This window comes from Rhizopus microsporus, assembly GCF_002708625.1.
Source record: "Rhizopus microsporus ATCC 52813 unplaced genomic scaffold scaffold_1, whole genome shotgun sequence".
In the NCBI taxonomy this organism is placed as follows: Eukaryota; Fungi; Mucoromycota; class Mucoromycetes; order Mucorales; family Rhizopodaceae; genus Rhizopus; species Rhizopus microsporus.
The window spans coordinates 1,144,095-1,164,466 of NW_019671916.1; the positions used below are offsets into that span (position 1 = coordinate 1,144,095).

The window sequence follows — 20,372 nt, forward strand, 5'->3', positions numbered from 1 at the left end:
ACATTAGATGAACCTCCCAAATACTCTGCGTCTATTGAATCTATTAGGGCACATTCACTTGCTTTAGGGGATCAATACATGACAGGGAGCCAACCGTCTTCACCTAGTGACAGCAGTAATGATGATAACAGGTTTACAATGAACAATAACCCGATATTGCCCGCAAAACATCTACAACAGCCAGCGGAATCAATCTTGAGTGCCTTATTGAAACAAAGCGAAGAAGAAGGTGACGAAAGAAGACCATTGATCATAAAACGCCACCCATCAAAGGATTATGCAAGCACAGTAACAGTCGAAAGAACAAATGAACACGAGGCACCCGTACTGATGGACGAGGAAAGAGGTGACATGCAGCATCCACCAAAAAAGACCAGTAGATACCCAAAAGATTGGTTACACTGTATCACCCAACCTATCCAATACATACCTGCTGTCATACTTGGATTACTCCTCAATCTCTTGGATGCTATCTCTTATGGTATGATCACATTCCCTTTGAATAACCCCATATTTGCTGCCTTTGGTCCTGATGGAATATCCATGTTCTTTGTGAGGTAATTTGTTTGGCATTGTTGATAAATTTTTGACTAATCTCTATATCAGTTGTATCATATCACAACTAGTTTACTCTTGTGGCGGAAGCGTGTTTGATGGTGGAAATGGAAGGTAAGCAAAACAGAGAGAGCTATGATGACGATATTTGATTGATTTATTGTGATTTTTTTTTTTTAAAATATTCAAGCATGATGATTGAAGGTATATATTTATCAGTCTAATCCAACTTGTTGCGTCCATATTAATTCTCTCTACTTTTCTTCTTTTAGTCGTACCCTTCTTACACATAATGTAAGCTTACATGTTCCATTTTATCATACTTAATAACTTCAATCGTAGGGTCGAAAAGATTATCAGCGTTACGGGCACAGAGAATTCAAATACAGTCATCTCTTCTACCATGGTTGCATTTGCACTCAGTAGCATCATGACCGGACTCGCCTTCTTCTTACTAGGCGCACTTAAACTAGGTTCATTCATCGGTTTCTTCCCTCGTCATATACTTGTAGGCACTATTGGTGGCGTTGGTTGGTTCTTGATCGCAACAGGAATCGAAGTCGCTGGTAGACTCGATCAAAACCTGGAATACACGCTTCCTATGCTCAAGAAACTCTTTCTGGATACACATGTTCTTGCTCTCTGGAGCTCGGCATTTGCTGTCGCCATCCTGCTTAGAATGATTCAAGCTCGTGTGACCTCTCCATTGGTTGTGCCACTCTTTTTCATGGTTTTACCATTAGCATTCTATCTGATCGCCTTTATCTTTGGCCTCGATCCAAACAGGTTAAGAGATCAAGGATGGATTTTTCCCTTGGTAGAGAGCAATACGCCGTTCTGGCATTTTTATACACTGTATGATTTTAGGGCTGTAAACTGGCGAGCTGTTGCTGAAACACTACCGGCTATGCTAGCATTGACCTTCTTTGGTAAGTTACATTTGAAATCTTGAGACAAGAGGCTTATATGTTTTTGTACTTAGGTGTGTTACATGTTCCCATCAATGTTCCTGCACTTGGCGTTTCAACTAATAAGGACGACGTCAATGTTAATCGTGAATTAGTAGCTCATGGTATATCCAACGCTGTCTCGGGTTTGTTTGGTTCAGTGCAAAGTAAGTACCTTCTTTTTTTGAATGATAGGATGATATTAACTTTCAATCACACACAAGATTACCTGGTCTACACCAACTCTTTGCTCTTTATCCGCTCAGGAGGAGATAGTCGTGTTGCAGGCATTATGCTTGCTGGGGCCACGGCGATTCTATGGATGATTGGCCCTTGGATTGTTGGCTACATCCCTGTGATGGTCGTCGGTAGCTTAATTTTTCACTTGGGTCTTGATCTCTTAAAGGAAGCGTTGGTTGATACATGGCACGCAGTTCACTACTTGGAATACATCACAATTTGCGGTATCGTCGCCTGTATGGCCGTCTTAGGCTTTGTCGAGGGTATCTTGGTCGGTATCATTATGGCCTGTATTTTCTTTGTTGTTCAAAATGCACGTAGCAGTGACACCATCCGCGCAACTTATACTGGGCAATTCATGCGGTCAGCCGTCCGTCGCCTGTACCGCCAGGAAAAATATTTGAACGAGGTAGGCTGTCAAATCCAAGTGGTCAAGCTTCAGGGCTACCTCTTCTTTGGCACAATCGATCAAGTAGAGCGAACAATTCGCGCGATGTTGGACGAGCATGCATGGGATAAGCACCCGATCCGATTCTTGGTGCTTGATCTTCAGCTCGTACAAGGCGTTGATTTCAGTGCGGCCGAGGCATTTGTGCGTATTCGTCGGCTACTGCGCACACGCCAAGTGTACATGATCTTTTGCAACGTTGGACAAGACGCACAAAAGGCACTGATCAAGGCTGGTGTGTGGACAGACCAACAAGACTCGGAAGGGGATGATCTCAAGTGCTTTGAGCGTCTAATGGACGCGATCGAATGGTGTGAGAATATGCTGTTATCAGTGTACTTTAGTAAAAAAGCCAAGTTTCATGGTAATTATTTTTACTTTTCTTTATTTTCAACTTGACTGAAATATGTATATATTTATATAGCTGCTCTGCCCGGTATACCCAGTGCTTCAGATTCTGATAGAAAACACGAACACTTCCCACTCTTTGGATCTTCGCCTCGTAATGATATGTTAAATCATGCCATTCACCACATCTTGAAAGGTAAATATATATATAATGTATATCTTATAGTCAACTCACTCATTTATATCCCAGACTCCCATCCGACATTAGTACACAGCAATGCAACTCAACCTACGCTCATCTTGGTTCAAACATTTGGTGACATATCCGATAATGTCTCTGTCGAATTCTTTCACAAGCTTAGCCGTTACTTTGAACGTGCCACTGTCAAGAAAGGAGAATTAATTTATAATCAAGGCGATACGTGTGACAGTCTAATCGTGCTGGAACAAGGTTCACTGCGATGTTTGATGACCATCCTAAAGGAACCAGTGACAGTTGAGACAATACTGCCTGGCACTGTCGTAGGCGAAATGGGAATGTTTACCTCCAGCCCAGCGCGCACGCGATCATTGATTGCCGATCAAGATTCTGTCTACTGGAAGTTGACAAAATCATCCTTTGATCGCATGCTTCAGGAAGACCCACAGACGGCCAATCAATTTGTATTTCTAACATTATACTTTTCTTCTGAACGATTGGATATCATGACAAGATACGCATACCTCTTGCATTAATGCTTAAACCATGAAACATAAAAAGTGATAAGAGTAATCATATTAAATAAATAATAGTAGCTTTTATTATCTTCTCTTTAAAACGACTTGCTTCCAGAAAAATGTAGCCATTGACTACTGTTATGTTTACACTCTCCTAGTATTTTGCGTGCCATCTGAATATCCTTTCCTTTTGAAGAAGAAGGCTCATCATTCAGTGAAATAGCGTATGAATGTCTTGTTTGTGAAAGTGACGATTGTTCCATGTATGGGTGTGCCGTGAGTACGATATCGGATTCGTCGCGGTTATTCTGATGGAAAGACGCGCCCTGCATAGTGATGGTAGATGACTGACTAAAAGAGTTCTGTCGTTTTATTTGATGCAGTGATTCTTGTGATGATTCAGGATAAGCTCTCGTGAATGGGAACTTCCATACCTGTTGTGTTGTCGTCTTGCTTTGCTTCTTTTTTTCCCACATGTCAAGCTCATCCACACCGCGTCTTCGTTCTGGATCGTTTAGGATTTCTGATCTTGGAACAAGGTTTAGGGATGTATGAATAGGTACGAATGTAGGTGATAGGTTGGACGGACGATGATTATGATTATTATTAGATGACTTTTCGATCTGAAGATCCTGATGAGTAAACCACGGCAAGACGTGTGAAAGCGCCTTGGGCTTTAGTTCTCGTTCGGCATCTTGCCGGTGATATCTTTTTTTTGTATTTGCGTTATATATTCTGTAACCTAGGTAACATAGACTTATACTGATAGTAAGAATACCAATGATGGCAAAAGCAAGTATGACAGGTAAGCCGCGATATATTTGGCGTTCCCATTCCTGCATGGGCAATTGTGTGACGATTTCTGTATATGTTGCAATGGTTGCAGTGAGATAGGTCCTGGTAGGATGAATCCTTTGTGTGAGTGTTGCTGTTAGAGTCACTGTTGTATTAGACATTAAAAATGAGGGGGAAAGAGGGGGAAGTTTGAAGGAAGGGGAAAAAGAATGAAGAATAAGAATAAATAAATAAAAAGTAAGAAAAGAGAGAAAGAGAGAGAGAGGACAATTTATTTTACATTGAACCATAAAGTCTTGTTAAAATCATACCCGGATTAAGTTATTTAAACACGTATAATTGATTGTATTTAACAATAAATAATAAAATTATCTTTCTCTCTCTCTTTCTTTTTCTTTCTTTGGTACTATTACAAAAAGGCTTTTGATTATGTAATGACACTCTCTTTAATGGGTTTAGGATATATATAATACAATAATTTACAACAAAAAAAGGGGGGTATGGACGATCTATTTGGCGGTCTCACTGCTATTTCCATCACTGCTACGACTGCTATTACTGGGACTACCATTTTTAGTAGTATGGATCGCTGAACTATCTATTGTTTTCATTGGATGCTTTTCAATCTCAAGGGAGTCATTCTCCTGTTGTTCATGGCGCATTTGTGCACCTGTCTTTTGTAACAGATCACCTCCCGTCGCTGTCTTGACACTAGCAGCAGAGCCTAAATCTTTTTGCTGACTATAATCCAAGACAGGTTCTTCAACAAGATCAGGGACACGATTTATGACTGTAGTTCTATCAGACATGAGCAACTTCATTATCTTGCTGAATCTATGTTTTTTGACGTGATTGCCACTACCAGCAGCAATGGATCGAATTTCGATTTCTTGATCACCATCGCTACGACGACGACGATGACATTCGAGCTCTTCCTCTTCTTCAAATGGAAGATAAGCATAAGCACGCTCACCCATCTGAGCCCAATCGGTACCAATGATCTCATCTTCATCAGCAAGACGGAGACGAAGAGAAGGCACCATGTTGATGATGACCAATATAATATATGTGACAACGAAGGACCATACCGAGACAGAGACGATGGCTGCGAGTTGATAGGGAACTTGCATCCAATGTCCGTCAAGCCAACCACCAATAGGAATATTTTCTAATGGTGTGCCATCTGGGTATCCAAGGGCAATGACGTTTTGTTGAGCAAAGACACCAGTCAAGACGAGGCCGACCAGGCCGCCAATATAATGGACACCAAAGACATCGAGGGCATCATCAATCCCCATACGATGTTTATAATAAAGAGCAGTATAACAAACGATTGATCCGATGGCTCCAAATGCAAGCGAGCTAGATGGACTGACGAAGCCTGAACCAGGTGTGATTGTGGCTAGACCAGCAACGGCACCTGTACAGAGACCGATAATACTCCATTTACGAGTGTGGCGATAGTCAAGGAGGACCCAGACGACGGCAGCTGTACATGCCGACAAATGTGTGCAAACTAAGGAATTGACGCTACGAGCATTAGCTGCTAATGCACTACCAGCATTAAACGCAAACCAGCCTAAAGGGAATATAAGTACATATGGACCATAGTATAAGCAGTGATACGTACCAAACCACATCAAAGCAAGTCCAAGAAAAACAAAGGAGACATTATGAGGCGTATTAACATTTTCATGATAATCACGACGTTTACCAAGGACCATAGCATAAGCTACAGCGGCCAATCCTGATGAGATATGAACAGGTGTACCTCCTGCATAATCCATGACACCCATCTTTAATAACCATCCATTTGGGCCCCAGACCCAACAAGTGATGATGTCGTACACAGCAGTGGTCCAAACAAAGATGAATAGAATAGCAGGGCCAAGCTACAAAAAAAAAACAATGGTTACACATATACAAAAGCATATGAATATTTGTTACTTACAGACAAACGTTCAGCTGCCGATCCGAAAGCGAGGGCTAATGAAGCATATGAGTAAGATAATTACTACAAGGAATGAATTGGTGTTACCTGGTGTGATAGCAGCAAACATGGCTTGAAAGATCATAAAAGTAGAAGCAGGAATTGTTTGCTCTGGTAAAGCAGGACGCATACCAACGCCTCTTAGAAGGAAGTGAGCTAGAGTAAGTTTAGTACATGTGTGTTCACATAATGATGATGATTACTCACTTGAGTCACCCACAAATCTACCGCCTGTTTCCGAAAAGGTAAGAGAGTAGCCAATCAGGTACCACTATATAAGATAAGATTAAACTTTGATTTCCGAATGACTGATTTTTTTTTTCTTTACTTGAAATGACACGACAGCAACTGATAGAACAGTTAAATACATCAAGGAAAGTGCATTCTTTGCTCTAGCAAGACCAGCATAAAAGAATCCAAGAGCGGGAGACTAATAAAAGAGGATTAGATGACTATAGATATCGATTGAATATAAATTACCATTAAAAAGACAAGACAAGCACAAATCATAATCCAGGCTGTGTCTCCATTATTGAGTGTGTATGAAGGTTCTGCTCCAGTCAATGTCGAATTATCAGGCATTTTATTATTATTTAATGTAAGAAAAAAAAGGAATGGAAAACCCGTAAAGAAAAGAATAATAATAAAAAAGGAGAGGATGCTATTTATACGTTTATTTAATGATAAGACAAATTCGCTGATAAGACAAATTAAGTAACGATAAAATGATCGGATCTTGAACGTTTTACAGTCAGAGAAAGAATAAAAAGCTCAAATAGGTGAAGCGTACTATATAAATAAATGTTTTTTATTTGTTGTATCTCATCTCTTTACTGCAGATGTGTTACCATAACAATGATATATCTTTCCCCGTCGCATTATTGTCTTTTTTTTTTATATGGGTTATCTTATCAGTTACACACATGCTTTATGCGACATTATCTTCAGTAAACACAAAATAAAAAGGGTAACTCCGTAATGAAGGCAAAATAAAAGTCTTTGGATTGATGTTAGACTATATCTGATTTTATATTCCATGCGCTTGTTTTACCTTCAGCTTCGTTAACAATTCAAAAACTCTGACTAAGTGCAAGCGTTCTTCCCAGTCAGTTAGCACTACAACCGGTCGGACTTCGATCAAATGGTACGCCTGCCGTCAAATATGGTCGTCAACAGAGTGATCTTGTCGCCAGTCGCCTGAATGGCAAACACTTGGCGTCATTTAAATGTCGTTGAGGAAGCGCAACAATACTTCATCATATCCAGCTGCAGGCAGGCACTTGTGCACTCGGGAAGTTTCAAGAAGTCTTCTTGATTGTGTGGGGTATCTTGTTGACTAAATGGCTTGCGTTACCATCAATGATTATCACATAAATATCATTTTTTTTCTTACCATGAGCATTTAATCCTTGGAACATGCTCCAAGACCATCAAGCAATTTTGATCCAATGCCTAGATGATATATTCCTCGTTGCTTGCATGATATCGATGCTTCTTCGCACCTACAACAGTAAAGCGTGAGCTCATTGAAGATAGGTGATCAATGCAAACATGGTCTTACCGAATAAACGAGAGCAGACCAGTCGCTGCGCTAAAGTACTTGAAAACTGGCAGGACGGATTCACAAAAGAAATACAATACATGCATAGGAAAATACATCAGAAGTTAGACTAATTCTACGGGCGCTACTTCTACACATTACTTATGATATTGTCCAATAAAACTTTCCAATGCATAGCTTGAAGCTACACATGAGCTTATAAAGGATCCATCTTGGTTTATTTTTCTTTTCAAGAAGAAGAAATGAAAAGAAATGTTGTCATTGCTTTATTTTAATTTTATGTTGTCAGTTCGATCAATCACATATAATTATAATAGATTCGTATTTACATTATTTAGTCTATTTTCTGGTGCATTTAGTGTTGGCCTTCACAAAATCAGGGACGTTCGTTTGTGGGGACCAATGGCAGCGGCTACACGCAGTTTGCATGGAAAGCACTTAGAATATACTTGGCCAGCCTGATGGTCTCCATGTCGTCCACAGATGTGTTGGTTTCATTTTTATATGGCCAAACAAAACCGTGGAGCTTGGAAAGCGGCTGGTCCAGAGCATTTTCCAAGAATGTCATGGCAACTTTGAGGTTGCTGAGCAACCGATTTGCACATTAATCATTTATATTTTTTGAATATTCCGCATCAATTTGGATACAGCCATGAGCGCCGTCAGCAACATGCGTGTCACTCAATTTTGCATAATCGTGCTGGCTCAGGAGTATCGCATCTATATTGTCGATGCTTGGTTTGTTAATCGATACCAAAGAAGTCAGCGTCAGTGGATTGAAGACGAAGGTTTTTTTGTTTTTCTTGTCATGAATGGACTGGCACTCAAAGTCGAGGTTATTACGCTGTATCTCATCTCTTTACTGCAGATGTGTTACCATAACAACGACATATCTTTCCTTGTCGCGTTATGGTCTTTTTTTTTTTATATATATGGGTTATCTTATCAGTTACACACAAAACAAAAAGGGAAACTCCGTAATGAAGACAAAAAAAAAGTCTTTGGATTGGTGTTATGGAAAAGAATAGAATGATTACATGATAAAAAAAAACATTATATTTTATTTTGTCTATAATCATTATCTAGTAAAAAATAAGTGCTTGGCCTTTGATTTGAGTTTAAACTCATGAGGTATATCATCATTATGCTCCAAGACTGCTCTGGCCATGAACTCTAAGAATCGTTGTCCATACTGTGTAGGTTTAACAGCAGAGATACCATGCTTATCTTTGGTTGTGACTGATTTATAAACATGTTCTGACTTCTTCTTTAAATCGTAAGGTGTTAAAATATCAATGATACCCAATGAATAAAGTACAGGCAAAGGTCGATTGTTTTCATCTGTTGCTTGGAAACCACCTTCATCTGTATAGAATATACATCGGCGACGTCTATAAAACAATATCAATGCTTGTATTCAATTATTATTATTTAATTTACTCTTGTGTTTCCTCGGGTAATTGGGAGACGTCAAGTTTATGTGGGTTTGTGCCTGCAATAGCCTCACGTACAACCTGCGCCTTGCTTGTTCTACGCCTCATCTGAGTGATTCTTCGTTGAATCGATTTTGTATTGGGTTGGAACGTCTGAAGTGTAGAGTCACGGATGTTGTCTTTGTTGCCTCGAAGCATATCATGAACACCAACGAGTAGACTATAATCCATAATGTTTAATTGAGATAGTAGCTGTATACATTGTGTAAATTTATTGTCAATACATCCTTATTTTTTTTCTTACCGTCACGTCTCGAACTAGTTGGCTAATAAATAATTTTCTCTTTAAAGGACCCAACTGAAGTTTTCTTTGTCTCTTTTCCCAGTTCAGATCCTTCATCACCGCATATGGATTTTTGCGGATTTCTTCTTCTGGTAAGAAGCGACCCAGTGTAGATCCCTATTATCATGTGAGATCACGTTTTGAACCTTTTGTTTGTAAATTACCTTCAGGTCATAAGTTTCGTGGATATCTTTGTTGGGTGGGAATACGTTGCTCATGACGACAAAATGAATCTTTTTTCCATGAGGTAGCTTGATTCTATGCAATCCATAGTATCTACAGAGGAGAGTGCCTGGATTATCACAGATGTGCTAATAATCATCGTTTAAGGGTTAATGACAGCCATTTAGGTTACCCCTTTTTTTAATTTTTTTTTGTTTACTTTGTAATACTCCTTGAGGATCTTTCTCATAAATTTATGTTCAGTATAATGAATTGTCTTGATAATAAATCGGTAATCTCTTGAATAATAAAAAAAGCTTCCACTTTTACCAGGTGATCCTAATTCACTCAATATATATTTACTTGTTAAAGAAATCTATAGAATGTTAGGAATTATTTCTGTTAAAACACTCTTGTATAACCTACCAAGTAGTCGGCTGGATCCACGCCAAATTTTTCTCGAAGATGGCGAAAGACCCAAGGAGCATAATCTTTAAATTTGAAATCATATTTTGCGCCTGGTGTTAATTCATCGCCAATTACATCAAATGCTAATTTATGAGCTGCATCAAAATCTTCATCTGTCAGTGCACGATCTATCTTGGCTGTCACTCGACTGACAGCGATGCGAATACCGGTCAGCATATTATACATCAACACATAGTTACGGTGTCCCTCAGAGATGCGTGTACCCATCAATACTTTATCGTCATTGTCATCTGTGAGTAGTCTAGACAGCCTTTTGAATGCCTTTCGTCTGGTGTTTAATTCTTTTTGAAACTCTTCTGATCGTTTCATCAGATCAACTCTTTCTTTGTCCTCAAGTAGTTGTCTCACTGATTTGAGTGTATATCCGGTGGAATAGTGTCTAGACATTGGCGGTGTCGTTGATTGGGTATGAATAGGTTCTTCATGAATAGATGTAATGGTTGAATGTCGTTTCAATATGGATTGTTGTACTATATTATTATCTTCAACTTTATTGGTACTGGGTGCTACGATGGGACGTTGATTAGCAGCAGGTATAGGAGTAGGTGTTGGGCATATTTCACTGTTATAAATAGATTTCATTTTATACAAATTGTTATCCTCTGTATTATGTCTCGTTATCACTGGCATATTAGTTGCTACACTTATAATAATAAAAGAAGAGAGAGAGAGAGAGAGAGAGAGAGAAAAAGAAAAAGGGGGAAGAAAAAGATTTTTATTTTTATGCTCCACGTGTGAAATGAACAAACAAAGAAACTCGAGTGCTTTTATTCTGCTGTTGCTAGTCTGTATCTTCTCCAAGTTTGGTATCCTGTACGACCATAGAATTCTATCAACTCAACCCAATCAACATAAGACAGCTGAGCACCACGTTGTCTTAGAAACTGGTTGGCATAAGCAACGATACCTAAACCGATACCTCTTCCTCTTTCTTCGTTTGCTACGCCAACACAAGCCATTCCTCCACTCTGAGTACCAAAGATGTCGGTCCATATCAAATCTGTTCGAGCATCATGCGATCCTTTTGTGGTGTACAAAATTAAGCTTGCCACTATTCTCCTGGTTCCATCTCGTGCCACAAGTAAGTCTTGATAGTCGCCCAGTGCTGCATGGTGTTCATACGTTGATAACCAGTATGGAAAATACCTCTTTTGAAATTCGAGCAATTCGCCGAGATCATCTGGCCCTTGGATTGTCTCGAATTGTATCCCTTCTTTTTTCATTCGCTCGGCAATATTTACCGGTACTTCGTATTGACTTAGATCGCCCATTAAATCCCAAACATAGTTTCCAAATTTAAATCCATGGTGTTCAAAAAAGACTACACTCCTCTCTTGGTCTTCAGGTAAGCCGCAGAAGAAGCGAGGATAGGTTGAGCCTAATTGGATTTGCTTGGCGCCTCTCCTTTTAAGAGTTTTCATACATTCTTCTAGTAGTGCGCTGCCAATGCCACGTTGTCTATGGTCTGGATGAACCATCAGCAATGCGAGTTGGCCGTGCTCCTCAATCAGCTGTGTCGCTGCGAATCCGATCACCTCACCTTCCTCACTGCGAACAACAAAGTGATCTGGCTGTTGCAAACGAGAGAGAACACGAGAGAAGTTGTTCAAAGAAAGCGGCCAGGTAGGTAAAAACACTGCCTTCCAAAGCTGGTGTACATTGTCGATATCCTTCAAAAACGGCTCAACTTGAATGTATGGATGATGCACTGTTGCGTCGTCAGTAATCGTCACTGGCAAGTGATTGGGACGATATTCAATTTCACCAAAGAGAATGCGAATGAATGCTTCATGAGCAGGAGGCGTGTACTCGTAAGTGACTACGTACGTTTCAATCTCTGGAAACACTGTGAGGTCATATGGGTTAATGACAGAGACAACTACCAATGATTTTGCATGCTTATGTGCCAGTTTGACCAGTTCAGACTGGAATGGGTGGAGGTTGGCATTGGCCGTGCCGACAACCACATAATCAGCTGCAGATATCTTGTCTACCATATTGAGATAATTGTCTTGATTGAAAATGATGTATTCTGTGTTTGCATGACGTTTTTGAAGAGAAGCGCACATCGAGTTAAATGGTTCTGTCTCTGAGTCAATTGCCAACGTCAGAGGTACATGAGCAGCTAGAAACAGCAATTTGTCATTAGCTGCAGGCTGAAGAGGGATTATCTTTTGGCAGTTACGGACAATCGTTGGTACATGGTTATACAGTCTATCACTTAGTTTCAAATGATCCTTACAGCCTACGACGTCCAAGTCATGCAATTTGAGTGCATCGTCCCAATTCAAATACTGGTCCTTCATGGCAGCTACACGATTTAGTGAATCATGAATAGAACCTGAATCCAGGCGTGGTAACTCTTGTTCGATAAGTTCAAACGCTTCTTTTTGAAACTGCAGTGTATGCGATATCATGACCATGTCATTCCCTGCTTCAAATGCCATGACTGCACCACGAGCGCAGCCTACTGTTTCCTTGACGGCATCCATTTCGAGGCAATCTGTGATGATGACGCCATTGTATCCTATACGTTTGCGTAGTAAATCTGTCACCACTTCAGATGATAAGCTAGCCACCTTGCCATCTTGAATAAGCCTGGGTAAGGCAATATGAGCAATCATGACAGAAGCAGGCTGTCCATGACCCTGAGAGAGGTTTGCCCCTGTAAACGGAATGAGCTCAACACTGTTGAGCTGCTCCAAACTTTTATCAATCACCGGCACGCCTAAATGGGAATCCGTGGCAGTATCACCATGACCAGGAAAATGTTTGATACTCGTTGCAACACCTTGTTTCTGATACCCTTCTATCTGTGCACAGCCTAACCGAGCAACCCATTGTGGGTCTTCACCAAAGGAACGCACACCGATCACTGGATTAAGCGGGTTGCTGTTCACATCCATGACAGGCGCTAAATTCCAATTGATACCCAGACTTAGTAACTCCTTTGCAGTCGCTTGTGCAACCTGATATGCTGCACTGGTGGATCCAATTGCACCCAACGCCATACTGCCCGGCAAATAAGTTCCGCTGGTGCCTAATCGTCGCACTACACCATTTTCCTGGTCCACCGCGATCCATAAGGGCCTTGCATGACCCGATTCCTTGGCTGCGCTCTGTAGCTGATGTGTCAGTCGCTGAAGCTGTTTAGGAGATTCAATATTGCGTGAAAACAAAATGACTGCTCCAAGATGGTGGTTGCGAATGAGGTCCAGTATGCCTTCTGTTGGTTCAAGACCGTCAAAGCCACACATTAACAGTTGCCCTATATCGATTGTTTTTGTCATATTGCTTTAGAGAAAAAGAAATAAAAGAAAAAAGAAAAAGGGTGCAAAGGGAAAAAAAGGGCTTTTGTGTTCATCACTTGAACTCTATTTAGAAAAGATGTCCCTAAAAATACATCAGTGCATTCTTTGTTACAAACAAAGAGTCCTTGTATATTCAGAGATGTGATTTCTGGATATTAAAACATATTAAAATAGATCCTTTTAGAATATATAAATAGCATTCTCGGGCTCATTTTATTTATTGATAAAGACACATAAGGTGACTTTTATTACAAGATTATTTTATATCGTTTTTTTTTTAACTTGTAATCTATTAAATTGAGACATCATTTTACAAAGTAAAAAATGACTCAACAATCTCATAATAATACCCTGCGACACTCACTCACTGATGGCTCAGTGACAACACAAGACATTGCCAATCTCTATTCCAACTTACAGACCATGATGGGCTCTGTACCTAAATCACCAAAACTGTCTGAAGAAATCTGGCAACGTAATCCACTACCTGTCACGCCTACTCACTCTTCACCTACACCCAAAAAGAAAATACCCAAAGAGCCTCATTGTCCTTGTCATCATATCCTTGTTTCCAAAGATTCCCAACACTGTGCCTTGTGTGACGACGTGATACCAATTTTGTCTGAGCTGCAGCAGGAAAGAGAAAAGCAGCAGCAGACATTGACCGAACGTGAAGACGCTTTATCAGCTGAGCGTGAAAGAGCTAGAACTCTTGAGCAGGACGTTACCGCACTCAACAAAAAGTATAAAGATGTATCCGATCGATTAGACCAAAGAAATCAAGAGTATACTTCACTTCAAAAGGATATGAAAACACTTGAAGAAAAATACAGCGTTGAGAAACAAGAAGTAGAAAAGGCAAAGAAAGCAAAGGCTGATGTTGAGAGTGAACTGGAAGAATTATCACAACGACTATTTGAAGAAGCAAATGGAATGGTTGCTAACGAGAAACGAGAGAGACATCAGATCGAGATACAGTATAGGCATCTTCAGCAGGAGTTGAAGATATGTAGGGAACAAATGGAAGCAGAAGAATTGCAGCTCAAGGAGCTAAAAATAAAGTTGGCAGATTTAGATCAAAGAAGATTTAGTAAAAATAGTCGTCTGGATGATTTGAATAGTACAACGAGTAGTAGTCTGTCTCTAAGCGACGAAGAAGATCAACTGGTAGAAAAGCGAGCATCTGGGGATTCGTCACTACTATTTTTAAAGCAGGATGACACTGATTGTATGATCGGCCAAGCTGATTCGCTATTATTGCATGAATTTGAAGAGTTTATGCTATCGAGTAAATCAATGCCGATTCGTAAACTGCATACACAAACATACATGAAGCATTGCCTAACTGAGGATATTGAACCATGCCTTCGGTTTGGACCTAACAGCCGATTGGTTCCTAAGAAACTATATGAAGCCATGCTATTAAATACATGCTTTATTGAAGAAACTCCCGAGGGTTTTGTACAAGAACAGGCAAAGACAAGAGGACCAGAGAATCCATTAAAGATATCTGCAGCCAAGACGATGATATGGGAACGATTATCATCCAGTACGGCAATACCCGGTGCATTCCTGGCTGGATGTCAAGCATGTGGAAGAGAGACATCGGAGCTGCCATATCGATTTAGAATTTCCCGTTTAGATGACTGGGCATGCATCGATCGGTACTGTCGAGATCGATTAGTTGCTGTTTGTGAATTCTATGGCTTTATAAGGAATGTTCTTCAGGGATATTACAATGGACGTAGCGTGTCTGATCTTTTCCAAGAATCGATAAAATTAAAATTGCGGATGTTCTATGCAAGGTAGTGTATATAACTGTTGTCTATTTGAAGTCGTAATGAGATATTTATATAAATATATATATTGCCGGATGATGTTATATAGGATAGGAACACTGTCACAGACAGTAAGTAAAGAAGAAGTAGGACATATATCAGATACCAAACAAGTAGATGACGATAACTGCTCAACAAGTACGGCCAAGAGCGATTCATTGGCATCAATTCAAAGTCAAAAAGAAGCTCGTGATACAATCCGTTCATTCTCGATCCATCCAGGAAACTCAGTCTGGATAAACCTATGACACCCTTTTTTTGCGATCTTTGTTTATTATATAAATATGGTTGTTTCCGTTAATTATCCAAACTGAAACCACGAAAAGGAAAAAAAAAAAAAAAAATCTTTTTCTCTTCTCTTCTTCTTTTTTCTCTTTCTTTACTCTTTACTCTTTTTTTTTTATATCTTCATCCTCTTTTTTTTTATATCTTCATCTTCTTTTTTTTTATCATGACTACAGTTATTCCACCTCTCAAATTATCACGGCCGAGCCAATCATTTAAGAAATATAAACTACGTAATTATACTTTAAACATTGAAAGATGTGCGTTGACATCATCCTATATAGAAATCGTACAAAATCCGATCAGAGCAAGATGTTGTGGATTTGGAGAAAAAGACAAACGGCCGATTGATCCACCCCCTATACTTAAATTGACGGCAGAAGATGAAAGTGGGAAGCCACTCGAATTAAAGTACGGATAAATTTAAACTAACAGTGGATTTAAACTTTTTACACATTTAGAGCTGGAGATGCAGTTTTATTTCTCGTTCATTGCCAATTATATAATGAAAATGGTACGTTGGATAAAACACTTGTTCATACACCTTGGTCAAACACATCACCAATAAGAAAACAAACTATAAGATATTCAGCACATAAGGATAAGCCAGAATATGTACGCAACCTAATTGGATCAGTTGTATCAAATGCGTATCATTTATACGATGAAAACTCTATTCCAGGCATCTTTTTCATATTCCAAGACTTATCTGTACGTATAGAGGGCACGTATACCCTAAAATTCGTATTCATTAATTTAGCCGAAGGGTAACTACCATCCCAGGTGTATCTGTATTTGTATTTATAGCTATTTATTATAGCGATCCCTTAACTATGAGCACCAAGGTTCAAGTGGAAATGGTGTCAAAACCATTTACAGTTTATTCAGCAAAAAAGGTTAGACTTATCTGCAAATATCCCAACTTTAAATTTTGTCTAATTTGTATATATTTTTTTCTATGAAAAAAAGTTTCCTGGAATGACAGGTATGTCGCGTATTTTGTACATTAGAAACTAATAAAACATTTTCCTAAATTATCATTCTCATAGAATCTACTACACTTTCTAGATGTTTCGCAAAACAAGGCATAAAAATACCTATACGAAGTGAACATGTGTCGATGAAAACACCTCAAAAGAATACAGCACCAGAATTACCAACACTAACATTACCAACGCCAGCACTAGCAACACCATCATCATCAACATCATCATCAACAACAATAAGCAAACTATCCATCAAGAACATTTTGTTGCCCGAAGACAATGACAATGGAATTTAATAATAAACTCATTTGAGCCTCCCTCCCCCCCTGGCAAAATTAGAGTATTCTGTGACACAGACTTTTTTTATTCTATGTTACAATTACTTTTTTTTGATCTATCGTCGGCGAATGGATTTTAAAGGATCCTTTCGTTTCTATGACGATCGTTAATATAAGCTTCTTTTTTTTTTTTAAAAAAAAAGGATTTCAATATTTACCTTGTTGTTATGGTTGGATTTAAAGTGACCCTTTCTCTTTCGCTTTTCACTGTGGAATGGCACATTCTCTCCTGCATTAGCCATGGCTGTAGGCACTGTAATACGAGGCATTAGATATGACGGAATGTGCTTTAGATGCTGCTGAATTTTGGCTGGTTGGAGTGTATGGTCATGACGTAAGAATTCTAGATCCTTTGGCTTATCTTCAAAGTGTGCTTTTAGCTTTTCTGAATTCAGAATTTCTTGCTTGATCTCCTTTATCCTTGCTTCTTTAATAGCTACTTTATTCACTACCTTCAACGCGTCCTCCACACGATACTTGAAGCCAGATACGTTCTTTTTTTCAAAGCTGTAAGGCTTTAATTCAGCATTTTTGGCTTCTTGTTGTTTCTTGACACGCTCATACACAGCCTCATCATGCACTCCTTTTCCTCGACCGACGTCCTTTCTATCTTCTACTAAATCTTTTGTCACAACAAAAGACAAACTCATGCCTTGATTGCCACCGCGTGCTGTACGCCCAACTCGATGTGTGTAGGCTTTAGAAGACGCAGGAAAATCAAAATTAATGACGGCTGCTACTCCTTGGAAATCAATACCACGAGAAACGCCATATTCCTTGTCCTTTTTAACCTTTTGTTTTTTCTTGTTGTCTACAGTGATAAATTAAATAAAAGTTTCTCTTATCATCGAATGCTGTCATTACCTTTTTTAGTATCTTCTTCGTCATCCTCTTCGTCTTCGCTATCTAATTCTCCCTTTAACTCTGATTCATCTGTAGCAATCAAGTAATCATAGATGCCACGATTAAATTCTTCTACAATATGATATCTGGAGTTCAAAGGTAATTCTGAATTTAGCACGCAAGATTTGATAGAGAACTGTTCTAGAAATAGCTTGAGCTTGTAGCATCTATCAATATCATTCACAAACAGCAAGATTTTGCCCTTAATAAGACGAAGCTTGATGATCACAAAAGTAAACAAAAACTTTTCAAACTCGGTACATTGAACGATATATTGGGTCAGCAGGCTGGCTTCTTCCTCTGTATCCTCTAATTCCAAAACCGCAGGCTTTCGAAGCAAGAGTGCAGTGAGCTCTTCAATTTCCTTAGTAAATGTGGCAGACATAAGGAAGCATTGGTATAGTTTGGGCAAATGAGACAGGATCTTGCGTAAATCGTCTTCATATCCAAAAGAGAGCACAAGGTCTGCTTCGTCAATGACAAGATTTGTAAGGGAGGTAGAAAGAACCATGTTGCTTGCTTCTAAATGAGTTAATGCTTTACTGGGAGTAGATACAATGATATCAGGCTTTTCTGCAAGTAATGGTCTGCATATAAAGGATTAGTCTAGGCTCCTTTTTTCTTTCTTCTTTCTGGTTTACCTTTGCAGCTGTACAGACATAGTGCCAGCCAAGTTGATAACCTTGATCAGTTGATTGGTATAAAGTAAAAACTTATTGATGTGTGTCGTGACTTGTTCAGCCAATTCTCTAGTAGGTACAAGTATCAGAGCCTTTATAGAAGGTGTAGCGTTCGAAGACTAGAACAGATAATTTTAAATTAATGATATTTTCGTGCATCCCTTTCTTTTAAAACAATACCTCTTTCTCTACCAAAATCTTTTGAAGGATGGGTAAAACATAAGCAGCTGTCTTGCCACTTCCTGTACGAGCACGAGCTAGAATATCCTTACCAGCGAGTGCTAGTGGGATAGCTTGAGCTTGGACAGGTGTAGGACGAGTGTAATCAAGTTGGGCAATGGCTTTGCTTAATCGAGCGTCAAAATCAAATGCTGCAAACGTTTGATCTTTGTTTTGTGACATTTTAGATCTAGGAAAAAAAACAAAAAAAAAAATAATTTGGCTCAATGACAGCTTAATTTCAGCCCCAACCAAAGTCACAGTTGTCTCCTGCTGTGGGTTTACTTGCAGCACAGATTCATACAGGGACAAAGTGAGCGATAAACAAAGATTTACGCCGTAGTAGCACTGGAACTACTGAAGGATATTGGCTGCTAAAAGAATAGACGAGCAAGTTTGATAGATTTGCTTTAAAAAAAGAAACACGGAGAAACCACCAAATCTCTCTTAGGTCAATATAAAAAGATGACTGATGGCAAAGTTGAGTATTATATAAAAAAAAAAATAAGTCTTTTATATAAAATAGGTGGGCAATGGTTTAAATAAGAAAAAGATATCTACTAAGCAAAAACCAAAACACACACACACTGGCTTTTTTATTTGAGAGGAACAAACTTGGAAGAGTGAGTGGCACCAATACCGGGACGACCGTGCTTGACAGGCTTGTAGGTGATGGAGAATTCACCAAGGTAGTGACCAGTCATTTCAGGCTTGATTTCAACTTGGTTGAAGGTCTTACCGTTGTAGATACCAATGACAGAGCCGATCATTTCAGGAACGATGATCATATCACGGAGGTGGGTCTTGACAACTTCGGGTCTTTCACCGGGAGTGGCAGCCTTCTTGGCAGCACGAAGCTTCTTGATGAGACCCATGGGCTTACGCTTAAGACCACGTTGGAATCTTCTACGAGCACGAGCATGAACAAGGTCCATGAACTATAAGATGTGTTAATCGCCTTTTGCTTAATTTACTTTCTCAATCTCTCTCATTTTACTTACTTGTTCAGAGGACATGTCCAAGAGTTGTTCAAGTTCAACGCCACGGTAGGTAAACTTACGGAAAGTTCTCTTTCTGGGGGTGGTCTGCTCGTCAGCCTAGCAAAAGATGCAATGTTAGTCCACATCCTAAAAAAGCACATCTCTATAAAGCAAAAAAAAAAAAAAGAGAGAGAAATGGTCCATTCGAGCATTATAGTGTGAGAAGGATTAACTGCTTTTGGTAGTGTTAACATGTGATGCTTTGATGTTCTTTCCAAGTGCTGATCATTCTATCAATAGTTTATTGTTTTATATCAATCCATTCTATCTCTACCATCAAGTTGAGTTTCTCTATAATCTGTTATCTGTATCTCTCTCTCTCTGAATATTGCTTTCTTTCTCTCTCTTTTTCTGTTTTATGGATGGATGTGCTGCTTGATTGATGTATACTTTACCATTCTTATATAATGCAAAAGGGAAGAAACCGTGGGGGATCAAGGCTCACTGTATGCTATAACGCCCAGCGGAGTGGCCGAAGTCCGAACCGGAAGAAAGGTGTTTGTTTGTGTAACAATAAAGCAAAGACTTCCGTCTTTGATTAAAGAACAAGAAAAACTATAAAGATACACCTTATGCCTTTTACTTTTTATTAACAATAAATACGTTCATGATATGATAAACTAAAATGTGCCTTTCTGAGTAATGAGTAATATTCCTCTTTAAAGCATTATTACACACTGGACTCTTACAAAACACCTTTACAAACCATACATTTCAAAAGATACCTTTTTCACCTTACTTTAC

At 39.2% G+C, this 20,372-nt stretch overlaps 9 protein-coding genes across 9 annotated transcripts; 3 read left to right on the top strand and 6 right to left on the bottom strand.

The window, feature by feature from the left end:
- Positions 1-351: 351 nt before the first annotated feature.
- On the top strand, positions 352-3,273 carry RHIMIDRAFT_195513 (uncharacterized protein; the record flags this gene model as incomplete). The annotated part of the gene is made up of 8 exons (XM_023606049.1): positions 352-557; positions 607-669; positions 746-759; positions 828-849; positions 898-1,484; positions 1,538-1,669; positions 1,727-2,554; positions 2,645-3,273. 8 exons carry the CDS (start codon positions 352-354, stop codon positions 3,271-3,273), a joined length of 2,481 nt encoding a protein of 826 aa, XP_023471066.1.
- Positions 3,274-3,350: 77 nt separating this feature from the next.
- RHIMIDRAFT_243439 (uncharacterized protein) lies at positions 3,351-4,211 on the bottom strand (the record flags this gene model as incomplete). The annotated part of the gene is made up of 1 exon (XM_023609940.1): positions 3,351-4,211. The coding sequence occupies one exon, from the start codon at positions 4,209-4,211 to the stop codon at positions 3,351-3,353; it is 861 nt and encodes a 286-aa protein (XP_023471067.1).
- A 273-nt stretch (positions 4,212-4,484) lies between these two features.
- RHIMIDRAFT_253761 (ammonium transporter) lies at positions 4,485-6,658 on the bottom strand. Its single transcript, XM_023611047.1, has 7 exons — positions 6,521-6,658; positions 6,369-6,470; positions 6,248-6,311; positions 6,089-6,196; positions 6,002-6,036; positions 5,681-5,942; positions 4,485-5,629 (listed from the first exon to the last, which is right to left on the bottom strand). Exons 1-7 carry the CDS (start codon positions 6,620-6,622, stop codon positions 4,560-4,562), a joined length of 1,743 nt encoding a protein of 580 aa, XP_023471068.1. The 5' UTR covers positions 6,623-6,658; the 3' UTR covers positions 4,485-4,559.
- A 2,021-nt stretch (positions 6,659-8,679) lies between these two features.
- RHIMIDRAFT_284927 (SAICAR synthase-like protein) lies at positions 8,680-10,235 on the bottom strand (the record flags this gene model as incomplete). Its single annotated transcript, XM_023613223.1, has 6 exons — positions 8,680-8,992; positions 9,042-9,286; positions 9,339-9,494; positions 9,542-9,688; positions 9,760-9,915; positions 9,966-10,235. The coding sequence occupies 6 exons, from the start codon at positions 10,233-10,235 to the stop codon at positions 8,680-8,682; spliced, it is 1,287 nt and encodes a 428-aa protein (XP_023471069.1).
- Positions 10,236-10,795: 560 nt separating this feature from the next.
- RHIMIDRAFT_232796 (glycoside hydrolase) lies at positions 10,796-13,318 on the bottom strand (the record flags this gene model as incomplete). Its single annotated transcript, XM_023607814.1, has 1 exon — positions 10,796-13,318. The coding sequence occupies one exon, from the start codon at positions 13,316-13,318 to the stop codon at positions 10,796-10,798; it is 2,523 nt and encodes an 840-aa protein (XP_023471070.1).
- A 345-nt stretch (positions 13,319-13,663) lies between these two features.
- Positions 13,664-15,425, top strand: RHIMIDRAFT_232797 (uncharacterized protein; the record flags this gene model as incomplete). The annotated part of the gene is made up of 2 exons (XM_023607815.1): positions 13,664-15,144; positions 15,227-15,425. 2 exons carry the CDS (start codon positions 13,664-13,666, stop codon positions 15,423-15,425), a joined length of 1,680 nt encoding a protein of 559 aa, XP_023471071.1.
- Positions 15,426-15,513: 88 nt separating this feature from the next.
- RHIMIDRAFT_6613 (uncharacterized protein) lies at positions 15,514-16,855 on the top strand. The gene is made up of 6 exons (XM_023615537.1): positions 15,514-15,695; positions 15,747-15,873; positions 15,924-16,229; positions 16,283-16,358; positions 16,432-16,447; positions 16,512-16,855. Exons 1-6 carry the CDS (start codon positions 15,629-15,631, stop codon positions 16,742-16,744), a joined length of 825 nt encoding a protein of 274 aa, XP_023471072.1. The 5' UTR covers positions 15,514-15,628; the 3' UTR covers positions 16,745-16,855.
- Positions 16,843-18,771, bottom strand: RHIMIDRAFT_243445 (DEAD-domain-containing protein; the record flags this gene model as incomplete). Its single annotated transcript, XM_023609941.1, has 5 exons — positions 16,843-16,881; positions 16,945-17,597; positions 17,651-18,276; positions 18,331-18,488; positions 18,550-18,771. The coding sequence occupies 5 exons, from the start codon at positions 18,769-18,771 to the stop codon at positions 16,843-16,845; spliced, it is 1,698 nt and encodes a 565-aa protein (XP_023471073.1).
- Positions 18,772-18,906: 135 nt separating this feature from the next.
- On the bottom strand, positions 18,907-20,165 carry RHIMIDRAFT_288277 (putative ribosomal protein S15). The gene is made up of 3 exons (XM_023613550.1): positions 19,802-20,165; positions 19,590-19,685; positions 18,907-19,526 (listed from the first exon to the last, which is right to left on the bottom strand). Exons 1-3 carry the CDS (start codon positions 19,820-19,822, stop codon positions 19,185-19,187), a joined length of 459 nt encoding a protein of 152 aa, XP_023471074.1. The 5' UTR covers positions 19,823-20,165; the 3' UTR covers positions 18,907-19,184.
- Positions 20,166-20,372: the final 207 nt, after the last annotated feature.